General features: G+C 47.8%; 1 protein-coding gene across 2 annotated transcripts in view; it reads right to left on the bottom strand.

Annotated features, from left to right (window-relative positions):
* Positions 1-3233: 3233 nt before the first annotated feature.
* The window catches only part of hhatlb (hedgehog acyltransferase like, b), a 176516-nt gene continuing 165197 nt past the window's right edge, over positions 3234-14552 (bottom strand). For both annotated transcript variants that reach the window (XM_072508107.1, XM_072508106.1), the window contains exon 12: positions 3234-4707. In XM_072508107.1, the coding sequence (XP_072364208.1) occupies positions 4589-4707 (119 nt within the window). In that variant the 3' untranslated portion in view covers positions 3234-4588. The remainder of the gene's footprint in view (positions 4708-14552) is intronic.

Genomic DNA, 14552 nt, shown 5'->3' on the forward strand with positions numbered 1-14552 from the left:
TGATCGCCCAGGAACTTCAGCGTGGATGCCCCAAAACAGCACTTGGACCTGTTTAGCTTGAGGCCATGTTCATGGATGTGTCGGAATACTTTCTTGAGTTGCGACATATGTTCCTCTGGGGTTTTGGACCAGATTATGATATCGTCAATGTAGATATGAACCCCTTCTATTCCCTCCATCATCTGTTCCATGATGCGATGAAAAATCTCTGATGCCGAGATGATGCCAAATGGCATTCGGTTGTAGCAGAATCTGCCAAAAGGCGTGTTGAAGGTGCAGAGCCTTCTGCTGGATTCTTCAAGTTGGATTTGCCAAAATCCTTGGGATGCGTCCAATTTTGTGAAGAAGCGCATGTGTGCCATCTCACTCGTGATTTCTTCCCTCTTCGGGATGGGCTAATGTTCCCGCGTAATGTTTTTGTTTAGATCCTTGGGGTCAATGCAGATGCGTAGGTCCCCCGAAGGCTTCTTTACGCACACCATCGAGCTGACCCAGTCGGTTGGTGCAGTGACCTTGGAGATGATGCCTTTTTGTTGTAGACTCGTGAGCTCTGCCTTCAGGCGCTCTCTCAGTGGAGCAGCGACACGTCGTGGTGCGTGGACCACTGGCTTGGCATCAGGCCGCAGTAGATTCGTGTACTCGTATGGCAGCGTGCCCATCCCGCTAAATACATCTGGGTACTGGGTTAGGATGTTGTCGATGCTGGCCTGAAGATCCGAATGGAACGGCGTCATGGTGTAGACCCTTTGAATGAGGTTCAGTTGCTTGCAGGCACGCACACCTAGCAGGGTCGCCCTGTCTGGTTTAACAATCTCAAAGCGTAAGCTTGCTTGTGTGTGTCGGCTGGACACCTGCAGATGGCAGGATCCCAGTGCCTTGATTGCGTTTCCATTGTAGTCCAGATGTTTGCAGACAGCTGGAAGGATTGTGGGGGGCTTGATTCTCTTGAAGTCCAGCTGCAAAATCAGGTTGGCAGAGGAACTGTGTCCAGTTTGAACTGGATGGGGCAGTGGTTGACCTTCATCACTGCATGCCATTCGTCCTCGGAATCCACGGCCAGGATTGATTGGACTCGCGATGTGTCCGGTGTGGCGTATTCGCACTCCGTAATAATGCCCACTCGGTAAGTGTTGTCCAGGTATTCATCATCTGGATCCATTGCACTGCCTGGGTCAGAGTCATGCATTCGGTGTTGCACACTTCTAATATGCCGCTGGGTCCTGACTGGTGGAGCAGATCTACACCAGGGCTACATAGTGGTTTGGTTTCCCACAGTTTAAACAGCGTTTGCCTCTTGCAGGGCAGTTTTTTAAAAAATGGGCGGTGCCGCAGTTCGCACACGTCATGACGTCGGCATCATGACGCTCAGTGCGTCGTTGCGCATGCGCGGTTCGGTTCTTGGACGTCTGCACCTGCGCAGTGCGGTTTTCGGCCGCTTCATGTTCCCGATCGCATTGCGCATGTGTCGGGCCCCGGGAAGAGCGCGCAAAATGGCCGCTTTCGGCAATGTGGAGGCGCGGCATCCGGGAGATGGCCTGAACACTCTCCACCTCGTGGGAGGCTTGTTTTTCACTTTCTGCCGTTTTGTACTGTGAATAGCGATTTTTAGAGTGCTCATGCACAGTACACGGTTCAATCGCGACTGGCAGGGTCATGTGCTTGATTTTCAACAATTGCTCTCGCAGAGGATCAGAGTGGACTCCAAAAACGATTTGGTCTCTGATCATGGAGTCAGTGATATCACCGAAGTTGCAGGATTGCGCTAGCAGTCTAAGGTTACTTAGATAGGAGTTGAAGGATTCGTCTTTACCTTGCATCCTCTGCTTGAAGATGTAGCACTCGAAGATTTTGTTGGTGTCCACCTCACAGTGGCTGTCGAATTTGTCCAGGATGGTTTGGTACTTCATTTTGTCCTCCCCTTCGGAAAAGTGAAAGGAGTTGAAGATCTCTATTGCATGGTCAACCACAGTGGTGAGTAGAAGAGCTATCTTCCGAGCATCGGTCGCGCCATTGAGGTAGGCTGCTTTCACGTATAGTTTAAATTTCTGTTTGAATGATCGCCAGTTGGCACTAAGATTGCCGGTGGTCCTGAGCTGATGAGGAGCCTGAATCTTGTCCATTGTGCCTGTATTCAGAAACTGGTTGTCACGGATTTTGCTGAGTTGAACTAAATAGATTGAACAGTCACTCCTGGTATCATATTGTGTTATACTGCTTCGGACAGCACAGGCTGCTACTTGATGCAGTCTTAACTAAAGGATGCTCCAGACTCTGAAATGAGTTCAATGTGTTTATTGAACTATTCACACAGTTCTCAAGTGAGTTCGACTCTCTGCTAATCTAACTGTAGTAACTCAGTCTAACTGTGCCAGCTTGCTCGAAGCCACGTGCTGGGGTGTGATGCTACTGATCAACCCTGTTTAACTCTGTAGATGTCTGTCTGTGGAAAGAGGCAGGGTGTGAGTGCCTCATCCCTTTTATAGTGTTTATGTCATGCCCCCTTGTGGCGATGCCACCTCTGAATGTCCTGACTGCCCATTGGTTGTGTCCTATTCTGAGTGTTCATTGGTTGCATGTTTGCATATCATGGCACATAAGAATGATCCCTGGAATGAAGAACTTGTTGTAGGAGGAACGGTTGAGGACTCTGGGTCTGTACTCGTTGATGTTTAGAAGGATGAGGGGGGAACCTTATTGAAACTTACAGGATACTGCGAGGCCTGGATAGAGTGGACGTGGAGAGGATGTTTCCACTTGTAGGAAAAACTAGAACCAGAGGACACCATCTCAGACTGAAGGGACGATCCTTTAAAACAGAGATGAGGAGGAATTTCTTCAGCCAGAGGGTGGTGAATCTGTGGAACTCTTTGCCGCAGAAGGCTGTGGAGGCCAAATCACTGAGTGTCTTTAAGACAGAGATAGATAGGTTCTTGATTAATAAGGGGATCAGGGGTTATGCGGAGAAGGAAGGAGAAAGGGGATGAGAAAATATCAGCCATGATTGAATGGCGGAGCAGACTCGATGGGCCGAGTGGCCTAATTCTGCTCCAATGTCTTATGGTCTTCTGTGGTCTGACTCCAGATGTTGTCTGACTCCAGATGTGGCCTGACCAAACCCCAGCACAGCTGTCTCAGAGTGGGACAGAGGAAGATAAACGGTCAACAAGTCAAGCTGACAGCTGAAGGCCAGAACGCTCAACGCTCGGGGGAAAAAAAGACACATAAAATTGAGGCGCGATTCCAACTTTGCATTTATTTCTCTTACATCTGTGAAGTGCTTATAAATTAGTTTATTAATCAGTGCAGCTTGAAGCAGCAGTGCGAGAGCTCACAGTCTGTTTATCTTACAGTCACCCTTCACACAAATCTGACACAGGGCGGATGTGTGTCACAAAAACCACAGGATTGAACAGAATAAATTAAATTAAATTAAACCTTCAACGATAATTAATCACTTGTGCGCCCAGTGTCAGAAATACCTGGCCAAGGGAAAAAAAAGTTCACAGCCGAATAATGAGGGGACGGTGATTCTTCACTAATTCTCTTAGCTAGTCATTGAATCGCCAATTCCTGTTGTTTAAAACGCATAAAACTCCAAGTGGCCTTTCCGCTACCTGAAATGTTGCGGCGGGGGCGGGGTGGGGTTGGGGGGGGAGGGCTTCGACCGACGTAACCGTAACCAAGAGCAACCCGACGGGAACTCCCGGGAAACAGCTGCGACCTGGTAGCTCCAAAGAAGAGTCATGTTGGACTCGAAACGTCTCTCCAAAGATCCTGCCAGACCCGTTGAGTTTTCCAGGGCTTCCTGTGCTCTGACGGTGCAGTTTTCCAAGATTTTCCTGCACCAGAAAATAGGTGCCGTGACCTGCAGGAGAAGGATGTTGGAAACAGGTTCAGTGTCAACTTTCAAAAGCCCCACAGGGAAAGAAAAGGGAGGGCTATGAGGAAAGAACAGAAGGAAGTGGGATTTTTTTTGAAAGGGCTAGAAGTGGTGCAATGGGATGAATGGCTTCCTTCTGTACTGTACGATTCTTCAATTAGTTGTCCAGTGAGGGGTGATGGACCCTCCTGACAAAGATGATTGTCGCCTGGGGGAGAGGAGAAGGGAGGGGAGGGGGAAATGAGTGCCAGCTAGCATCCCAACACGAGGACAGTCTGTGGCGGCCTAACCCACCCAGGCTTCGGCCTACCCCTGGAGGGCGGCACTCTGGGAGAGAGAGCAGGTGGACTGACTTTGGGGGCGAGTGAAAGAAGGAGCCACTTGGTTTTGGGTGGGTAGCATCAAGGTACGGATTGTTGGGGGGGGGCTGTGGAAAAAGGTGCAAAGGGCTACAGGGCCTTCTCTAGGACAGGGGTGGAGTTTGTTAAAATGAGGGCCCGCAGACTTTGAGGCCTGGGAGACTCACAACCAAATGGAGTCCAGGAATTGAGGGAAGGAGAGTTGATCAGTTCGGCGGTGTTACAGTTTAATTGGATAATTGCTTGTTTCGCCAATTGAAACCTTTATACAATCTCACAAGTGGCCAATTTAGCGGCTGGTTACAGGCAGGTTTCTCGGACGGTTTTCTTTCCTCTCCTGGCGAGTGCTCTAGTCCACCTTCGCTTTGTCAGCTTCCAGTGCGTCAGCTTCCAGTCGTTCATTCTCCTTGATCAGCTGAACCCCGCAGTAGGTCACAAAGAGGACACTCAACAGGCTCCAGGGAAATCCTGAGATTATAGTTTGCAAAGAAAAAAAACTCAATACAATTTCTAAAGGGGCCAGATGTACACTTATTAGCAAAAAAAAAAAAAAACCTTCAGCAGTGAGTCAATCGAGTGTCTTCAAGAACTCTGGGGCCTGGTAAACGACAGCATTCAGTGAGGAAAGAGGCCATTCAGGCCACGTGGCCTTTACTGGCAATGGAACCCATGAATGTTCAGCGAAAAGAAAAGTGTGTGACTGGCGGAGGAGGGTAAATGTTGAATCAGCACCTGATCACTCACGCTATACCCGCCCCCACACAGCTACCCCATGTCCATGGTGACTGATGTACTTTGTCCCAGTTGCCATTCCCTCGTGTCCGCCTGGGCTGGCAAGCTATTTAACTAGGAAGGGCATCTCTTCTCCATGTCACCCACGCCCATGGATTTTTCAGCAGCGTTTTAATGAAAATTAAGAAAACAAAGTGGAGTACGCTGCTCCATCGTGATTGGACACCCTTTCTGAGGGTGGGTGCCCCCATCACAGTGACATCACTTCCTGTCCCTCTCCCAGAGCACCGCCCTCCAGGGGTAGGCCGAAGCCTGGGTGGGTTAGGCGCCACAGACTGTCCTCGTGTTGGGATGCTCGCTGTCCCTGTCAGCGGAAAACAAATGAGTCTAATAAAGCAGATGGTCATTGCCCTCTTTCGCACTTCTCTCACCACACATTCTGCGTGGCTTTCATACACAAACGCCTCCCCACTTTTCACAACCTTCCACCATGGCATCAGAGGCAGTCGCGCACTCCAATATCCTCCATCTGCACTCAAATCCCTTCTTAAAAAGAGAAAAGGTCACCCCTTTCAAAGAGCCTCTACAGGTGGCCGGCAGTGGTTAGCACTGCTGCCTCACAGCACCAGGGAACCGGGTTCAATTCTGACCTCGGGTGACTGTCTGCGTCGATGGTGGCCATGATGTGGAGATGCCGGCGTTGGACTGGGGTGGGCCACAGTAAGAAGTCTTACAACACCAGGTTAAAGTCCAACAGGTTTGTTTGGAATCTCTAGCTTTCGGAGCGTAGCTATCCCGGAGCGCAGCACTCACCTGGGGATGAAGGAGCTACGCTCCGAAAGCTAGAGATTCCAAACAAACCTGTCGGACATTAACCTGGTGTTGTAAGACTTCTTACCGCGTCAAAAGAACAAAGAAAAGTACAGCACAGGAACAGGCCCTTCGGCCCTCCGATCATGCTGCCCGTCTGAACTAAAATCTTCAGGGTCCGTATCCCTCTATTCCCATCCTATTCATGTATTTGTCAAGATGCCCCTTAAACGTCACTATCGTCCCTGCTTCCACCACCTCCTCCGGCAACGAGTTCCAGGCACCCACTACCCTCTGTGTAAAAAACTTGCCTCGTACATCTCCTCTAAACCTTGCCCCTCTCACCTTAAACCTATGCCCCCTAGTAATTGACCCCTCTACCCTGGGGAAAAGCCTCTGACTATCCACTCTGTCTTTGCCCCTCATAATTTTGTAGACCTCTATCAGGTCGCCCCTCAACCTCCTTCGTTCAAGTGAGAACAAACTGAGTTTATTCAACCACTCCTCATATCTAATCTCTTCCCTACCAGGCAACATCCTGGTAAATCTCTTCTGCACCCTCTCTACAGCCTCCACATCCTTCTGGTAGTGTGGCGACCAGAATTGAACACTATACTCCAAGTGTGGCCTAACTAAGGTTCGATACAGCTGAAACATGACTTGCCAATTTTTAGATTCAATGCCCCGGCCAATGAAGGCAAGCATGCCGTATGCCTTCTTGACTACCTTCTCCACCTGTGTGGCCCCTTTCAGTGACCTGTGGACCTGTACACCAAGATCTCTCTGACTTTCAATACTCTTGAGGGTTCTACCATTCACTGTATATTCCCTACCTTATTAGACCTTCCAAAATGCATTACCTCACATTTGTCCGGATTAAACTCCATCTGCCATCTCTCCGCCCAAGTCTCCAAACAATCTAAATCCTGCTGTATCCTCTGACCGTCCTCATTGCTATCCGCAATTCCACCAACCTTTATGTCGTCCGCAAACTTACTAATCAGACCAGTTGCGTTTTCCTCCAAGTCATTTATATATACTACGAACAGCAAAGGTCCCAGCACTGATCCCTGCGGAACACCACTAGTCACAGCCCACCAATCAGAAAAGCACCCTTCCATTGCTACTCTCTGCCTTCTATGACCTAGCCAGTTCTGTATCCATCTTGCCAGCTCACCTCTGATCCCGTGTGACTTCACCTTTTGTACCAGTCTGCCATGAGGGACCTTGTCAAAGGCTTTACTGAAGTCCATATTGACAACATCCACTGCCCTACCTGCATCAATCATCTTTGTGACCTCTTCGAAAAACTCGATCAAGTTAGTGAGACACGACCTCCCCTTCACAAAACTGTGCTGCCTCTCACTAATACGACCACTTGCGTCCAAATGGGAGTAGATCCTGTCTCGAAGAATTCTCTCCAGTCATTTCCCTACCACTGAAGTAAGGCTCACCAGCCTGTAGTTCCCTGGATTATCCTTGCTACCCTTCTTAAACAAAGGAACAACATTGGCTATTCTCCACTCCTCCGGGACATCACCTGAAGGCAGTGAGGATCCAAAGATTTCTGTCAAGGCCTCAGCAATTTCCTCTCTTGCCTCCTTCAGTATTCTGGGGTAGATCCCATCAGGCCCTGGGGACTTATCTACCTTAATATTTTTCAAGACGCCCAACACCTCGTCTTTTTGGATCTCAATGTGACCCAGGCTATCTACACACCCTTCTCCAGACTCAACATCTACCAATTCCTTCTCTTTGGTGAATACTGATGCAAAGGATTCATTTAGTACCTCGCCCATTTCCTCTGGCTCCACACAGATCCCCTCCCACAGTGTCAGTGTGGAGTTTGCACATTCTCCCTGTGCCTGCGTGGGTTTCCTCCGGGTGCTCCGGTTTCCTCCCACAGTTCAAAGATGTGCAGGTTAGGTAAATTGCCCCTTCGGTTAGCCTCTTTGGAGGACTGGTGCAGACTCGATGGGCCATAGGGAGGCTTTGAATGACCTCTAGTTGTGCTGTGCTATTCTATTGCTGCCTGGTAAATTAAAGACACAATTTTAAATTTGCAGCTTGCCGAGTACGCCTGTGTGTGAACGGGAATCACATCAGGAATGATTGAACCAAATGTTTGACAGGCTTGAAGCAAATTCACATTCGAATCAACACAACGCGAATTCACCACCTCCAGGAGATCATCTCAAAGTAAAGTCACATTGGCTCAGAAGCTGTTCATCTGTTTATAACACAAGTAACCCTGATCAGAACATAACAGGGGCAAGGGTGGACCACATGGCCCGTTGAGTCAGCTCCGCTATTCAATATGATCCAGGGTTTCAACTCTGCTCTCCATATCCCCCAATTCCCTGAGACACCAAAAGTCAGTCTAGCCCGACCTTAAATATATTCAATGATTGGGGAATTCCAAAGCCCTGAGACCGACGTACAAAATGCAACGGGATTATTTTGAAGAGGAGCAGGGCAGTTCTTTGTGACTTTGGCAACATTGATCCCTCACCCAATGATCATCTGAGCATTGGCACAATGCTGTTAGATGGGAGCGTTGGCTGAGGTTGCGAAAAGGTGCTATTTAAATGTACGTCATTTCTTCCCATTACAGGTCAAGTATCCTCGATCTGAAACCCTTGGCGCCAATGGCGTGTTATTCAGATAATTTTAAATATCTGGTACCACATAGAAACATGGGCCTACTTACGTTACAATAGCGTAAGCCTAGGTGTGGTGATTATTCCTTGAAGGGCAACACAGCAGAAACGGGTCACCTGGCTTGGATGACCAATTGGGACTCGGCGTGGGTAATCACCCCAAGGGTTGGAGTCACCTTAGGCCGGAGGCATGCCGTAACAGCCTCCCCGAACAGGCGCCGGAATGTGGCGACTAGGGGCTTTTCTCAGTAACTTCATTGAAGCCTACTTGTGACAATAAGCGATTTTCATTTCTCATTCATTTCATTTCATTTCATTCATGCAGGGAACAAGCTGTAGCCACGGGGCTGCTGAACAATTCTTATTACTAAATAATAGTGTATCGCCACATCTGGCGACGAGGATAAATTATTGCGACACTGCCTTTGGTTTGGCACCTGTGCGTCTCCTATTTTTTTAATATAAAAATCTGGAGTGCCCAATTCATTTTTTCCAATTAAGGGGCAGTTTAGCGTGGCCAATTCACCTACCCTGCACATCTTTTTCGGGTTGTGGGGGCGAAACCCACACAAACACGGGGAGAACGTGCAAACTCCACACGGACAGTGACCCAGAGCCAGGATCAAACCTGGGACCTCGGCGCCGTGAGGCATCAGTGCTAACCACTGCACCACCGTGCTGCCCTAGCGTCTCCTATTTTAATGGAGGTGTGTGAAATGAAAAGTATTCACCAGAATGCCTCTCTTTGGGCCAATAGACCCATTTGAGATATTGTGATGTTGCCAGATCCGGTGAAATGTAGAATCAGAAACGATGGAGAGTTACAAAATGGGTGTGCAATGGAGAGAGCACAGCAACACCCCTGGGTCAGAATGCACAAGAAGGGCGAGCGAAGTGCAGAAATGTACCTCCACTCACATTGTAGACTTGGTAGCGGTGAGGGAGGCTCAGTACATTGGTGAGGCTGAAGGATAGACACAGAAGGAACCTGAATTGGCCTGCAGAGTGAAAAGTTTAAAGAGAAATGTATAATGACAAAAAAGAGAAAATAACCTTGTGAAGCAAGAGCTGTGACTTTAAGTTTTATAAACAGAGCTTTGGTAACAAAAAAAGTTGCTGCGAAGGTTTTTTTTTTTAAGGGCACACAGAAAGCAGTGCTTCAAATAAAAAAGAATTCCCAAAGTGAACTGCAGCAAGGTGTCCCGAAGCTTGGGAAAAAAAATCAGGAAGCCGAAACTAACAAGGGACTGATCGGAGCGGAGCCTGCGGGGGTTCCGTGCCAACAGGCACTGCACTGATGGGCTTCAAAAGAAGTGAAGTTCTCAACTTTTTAAAAAAAAGTCAACAAATTAGAACGCCAACAGCCCCATCAGACCAGGACTCCAAGTGAGAGTGAAATAGACAAAAAACGAAACACCAAAAAAAACAAAGAGGAAAAAATGAAATCTCCAAACAGCGAGAAGATTAAAAAAGACTCTGGGTATCTTTGAAAAGCCTTTCTTTTAGTAAAATAAGTTTATAAAGGTTAAAAAAAAGAGCAGCCAGATTTGCACCAAAACTCCAAAAGCACGGGAAAAACACAGAGAGAAATCCGGCAGCTTCTGACAGCTGAGTGGAAAAAATGGATGACAGTCTTAAAGCAGTAATACCCTTAAAGAGGTAATACATTTAAAGTGGCAATGCACTTAAAGCGGCAACCACAAGAAGTAACAAATGGACTGGATAATGAGAGGAGGCCCCAGATAGAGTGCAACTCTCAAAAAAGGTCCAAAAGCAATAAAAACTGCAAGAAGGGGCAACGGAAGACCTCAGAAGAGGGCAATGAAGACCTCAGAGGAGGCAATGAAGACCTCAAAAGAGGAGAGCAGTGAAAGACCCAGAAGGAGGGCAGTGAAAGACACCACAAGGGCAATGAGAGAATTTCAGAACGGAAACAAGTCAACACATTGCTGGAGACAGACCTGACCAACAGTGAAGCCGAAAAGGGTTTGGCTGGAGTTAAGACAACTAGAGATGTGAAATGTAAATGTCCAGTAAGAACATGATGGACTGCCCTCGGAATAAATGCAGAGATTAAAGGCTGAAGAAACTAGGAACTACTGAACATAAAGAGGAATCATCAAAAATTGTTAAAGATCTAGAGAAGACATTAAATCAACTAGATGAAATGACTGACAGCAAACTTGGAGAATAAAGAAGTTGCAAACAAAAATGACAAATGAAGTTAAGAGTCTGGAGAAATTAATGAGACAGTGCAGGATGAACCTAACTCAACAGTAAAGCGTCTAGAAAATAAGAACAAGTCCAGCGAAGAACTGAATCAGGAGGAGAATAAGAGCTTGAAGAAGAGACGGCAATGGGAAATTAACTGAAGAGGAATTGACAGCAGAATCAGCGATTCAGACAGAGGAAGAAACTGAGATTGCAGTGCCAGAACAGGGATGGTCACATTGATAGAAAAGCACAAGTGCCAATATAACCAAACGGTCGATGAAAAAGATGCTGAATTGAAATGCTGGAAAGAGAAGCAACTTTATCACACAACCTAAGCACCAGAAACAGAGTACCATGGCCATTCATCACACGTGACAGACCATGACTGTGAAAGAACTGTCAAGACGCAAGACTTTGTTGTATAATAACAATCTTTTTTATCGTTACAAGTAGGCTTACATTAACACTGCAATGAAGTTGCAGTGAAAATCCCCTAGTCGCCACATTCCGGCGCCTGTTCGGGTACACAGTGGGAGAATTCAGAATGTTCAATTCACCCAACAAGCACGTCTTTGGGGACTTTGTGGGAGGAAATCGGAGCACCCGGAGGAAACCCACGCAGACACGGGGAGAACGTGCAGACTCCGCACAGACAGTGACCCAAGCCGGGAATTGAACTCGGGTCCCCAACGCTGTGAGGCAACAGTGCTAACCACTGTGCAACCGTGCTGTATTGTGATGATATGTGTTTGCATGCATTGTAATGTAAGGTGCTCGGCAGGTCAAAGGTTAATGTGGGTCTGGAGAGCGGCATTACCCACAGAGTGATGTATGTAGTCGCATGGTCAGAGAACAGTCTGGGACAGAACTCGGTAAGCAGCAAGGCTGAATGGAACAGTTCCACGCAAGATTATATTTGGAACTGTCCGTAGTTAAAGTCTAACAACAGCCTCATAATCTTTTCAATGAGCCGTTACCACGACAACAATAAGTATATATTAAGTACATAATATGAAACTTTGGTAGTGGATTCCCGGAAATATTAGGCACGATTCTCCCACAAGGGAACAAAGTCCCCTAGCGAGTCCATTTAGCCGCGCGTTTCCCGGAGAAATCCGGACGGCATTTAAAAATTGCGTCCCGATATCCGAGGCCTCCGAAAGAATCCCGACCCCCCCCCCCCAGCCCGAACGCAATCTGCCCCGCCACCCCCAACACCTATCGTGCACGCGCATAAAATGCCAGCTCGGCACCATGGCAGTGCCAATCTGGCACCCAGATGGCACTGCCAAGTTGCCCAGGTGGCACCAACTGTGCCAGGGCACCACCCTGCCCAAAGGGCATGCGGCTGGGGCCTCTGATCCCCTTGGAGACCACCCACGACTGCCGTTCCATCTGGTCCCTGTTTATGGGGGCCAGTGCTGAACGGTACTCCGCCCGAGGTCCCCGAGGCGAAGGGATTGAATCCCAAAGTCTCAGGTACCTCGAGAATCTGCACATTCGAGTGAGGCTTACTGCATGACGTGTCAGATTGCGTTGAATCTCGCGAGGCGGTGTGAGCTGGGCAGATCCCGGGATGGGGGTTTCACGGCTTTCATCGGCCACGCTGCACCGCGGCGAGCTGCATTTCCATCGCAGCATGTCCGGATGTTTGTGCCCATTGTCTCCAAGACCGGGCCCCAGTCATACCCAGTGGATGTGGAGGGACCGATCATTTGTTGACATGTGGATCACTTGAGAAGTAGAGAGACTCTCAAGCATCAGTGTTGCCATCAAGAAATGGTTTCCAGCCCATAAGCACCAAAGTACCTGATCGACCAGTTATAGATTTCTCCATGGAAGCAAATACTAATGACCTGCCTGTGCTAGGAGAGTACCCATTATTACAGTTCCTGTTAATGTCAATCTTGAGGAGGCATCTCAGACAGCATTACACCGCTCTACAAGAAACAGAAAACCCGTTCAAGGACCTTATTTATAATTGTCCAATTCGTGTATATATTTAGTTAGAATTTAGGACAGAGTAATTTAGTTATTGAAGATTGTACAAAGAACAAAGAAAATTACAGCGCAGGAACAGGCCCTTCGGCCCTCCAAGCCCGTGCCGACCATGCTGCCCGTCTAAACTAAAATCTTCGACACTTGCAGGGTCCATATCCCTCTATTCCCATCCTATTCATGTATTTAAATATGTGAGATTGTCTGTCTCTTTTAGACAATGTGTCACAGATGCTTACTTCCTTCTGTTTGACTTCCCCCTCAAATCTACCCTTTCCATCAATGGTGTTAGAAGCCCAGAATAATCCCTAAAAAGTGTTTTCTGTGCTGATTACTTTGCTGGAGGTGCTATCAAACTGCCCTCTCCCCAGTTCTGCTCTGCTGTGCGTGTGAGGGGCGCGGGAGTATGAAGGAGTTAAAGGGGTAGAGGTGTGGTGATTGTCCCTTTAAGAGCAACACATAGCAGCCCCAATCGCCCCAGAGGATGGAGTCCATTTAGGCCGGACACATAGGGAACAAGCTGCAGGATTGAAGCTGAACAATTCTTATTAATAAATCCTTTTTGCGTTCATTAATGGAGTCTCCGAAAGTGTATCTTTACACTAGGCGAGCTATAATCTACAAATACTAAGCTGCTTATTCATTTTCCAACTGTCCATTAACACATATTATACCTGTAATATAACATCTGTTTTCTTAACATACAAATTAACTGCATAGCCATTCCAAAAACCATAAGCCTTAGGAGCACAATTAGGCCATTCAGCCCATCACGTCTGCTCCGCCTTTCAATAATGGTTGATATGTTTCTCATCCCGACTTTAACTTCCCAAATATCATCATCATAGATTATCATAGAATTTACAGTGCAGAAGGAGGCCATTCGGCCCATCGAGTCTGCACCGGCTCTTGGAACGAGCACCCTACCCAAGGTCAACACCTCCACCCTGTCCCCATAATCCAGTAACCCCACCCAACACTAAGGGCAATTTTGGACACTAAGGGCAATTTATCATGGCCAATCCACCTAACCTGCACATCTTTGGACTGTGGGAGGAAACCGGAGCACCCGGAGGAAACCCACGCACACACGGGGAGGATGTGCAGACTCCGCACAGACAGTGACCCAAGCTGGAATCGAACCTGGGACCCTGGAGCTGTGAAGCAATTGTGCTATCCACAAGGCTACCGTTATTGAGTGGAAACTCTTTAGATCAAATAGTTTGGATGGGGTGGTGTTTGTGCAGTGTGTCCAGGAAGCTTTTCTAACACAGTATGTAGATTGTCCGACCAGAGGAGGGGCAATATTGGATTTAGTACTGGGTAATGAACCAGGGCAAGTGATAGATTTGTTAGTGGGGGAGCATTTTGGAGATAGTGACCACAATTCTGTGACTTTCACTTTAGTAATGGAGAGGGATAGGTACGTGCAACAGGGCAAGGTTTACAATTGGGGGAAGGGTAAATACGATGTTGTCAGACAAGAATTGAAGTGCATAAGTTGGGAACATAGGCTGGCAGGGAAGGACACAAGTGAAATGTGGAACTTGTTCAAGGAACAGGTGCTACGGGTCCTTGATATGTATGTCCCTGTCAGGCAGGGAAGAGATGGTCGAGTGAGGGAACCATGGTTGACAAGAGAGGTTGAATGTCTTGTTAAGAGGAAAAAGGTGACTTATGTAAGGCTGAGGAAACAAGGTTCAGACAGGGCATTGGAGGGATACAAGATAGCCAGGAGGGAACTGAAGAAAGGGATTAGGAGAGCTAAGAGAGGGCATGAACAATCTTTGGCAGGTAGGATCAAGGAAAACCCCAAGGCCTTTTACACATATGTGAGAAATATGAGAATGACTAGAGCGAGGGTAGGTCCAATCAAGGACAGTAGCGGGAGATTGTGTA

The sequence above is a fragment of the Scyliorhinus torazame genome, chromosome 6, assembly GCF_047496885.1.
Source record: "Scyliorhinus torazame isolate Kashiwa2021f chromosome 6, sScyTor2.1, whole genome shotgun sequence".
In the NCBI taxonomy this organism is placed as follows: domain Eukaryota; kingdom Metazoa; phylum Chordata; class Chondrichthyes; order Carcharhiniformes; family Scyliorhinidae; genus Scyliorhinus; species Scyliorhinus torazame.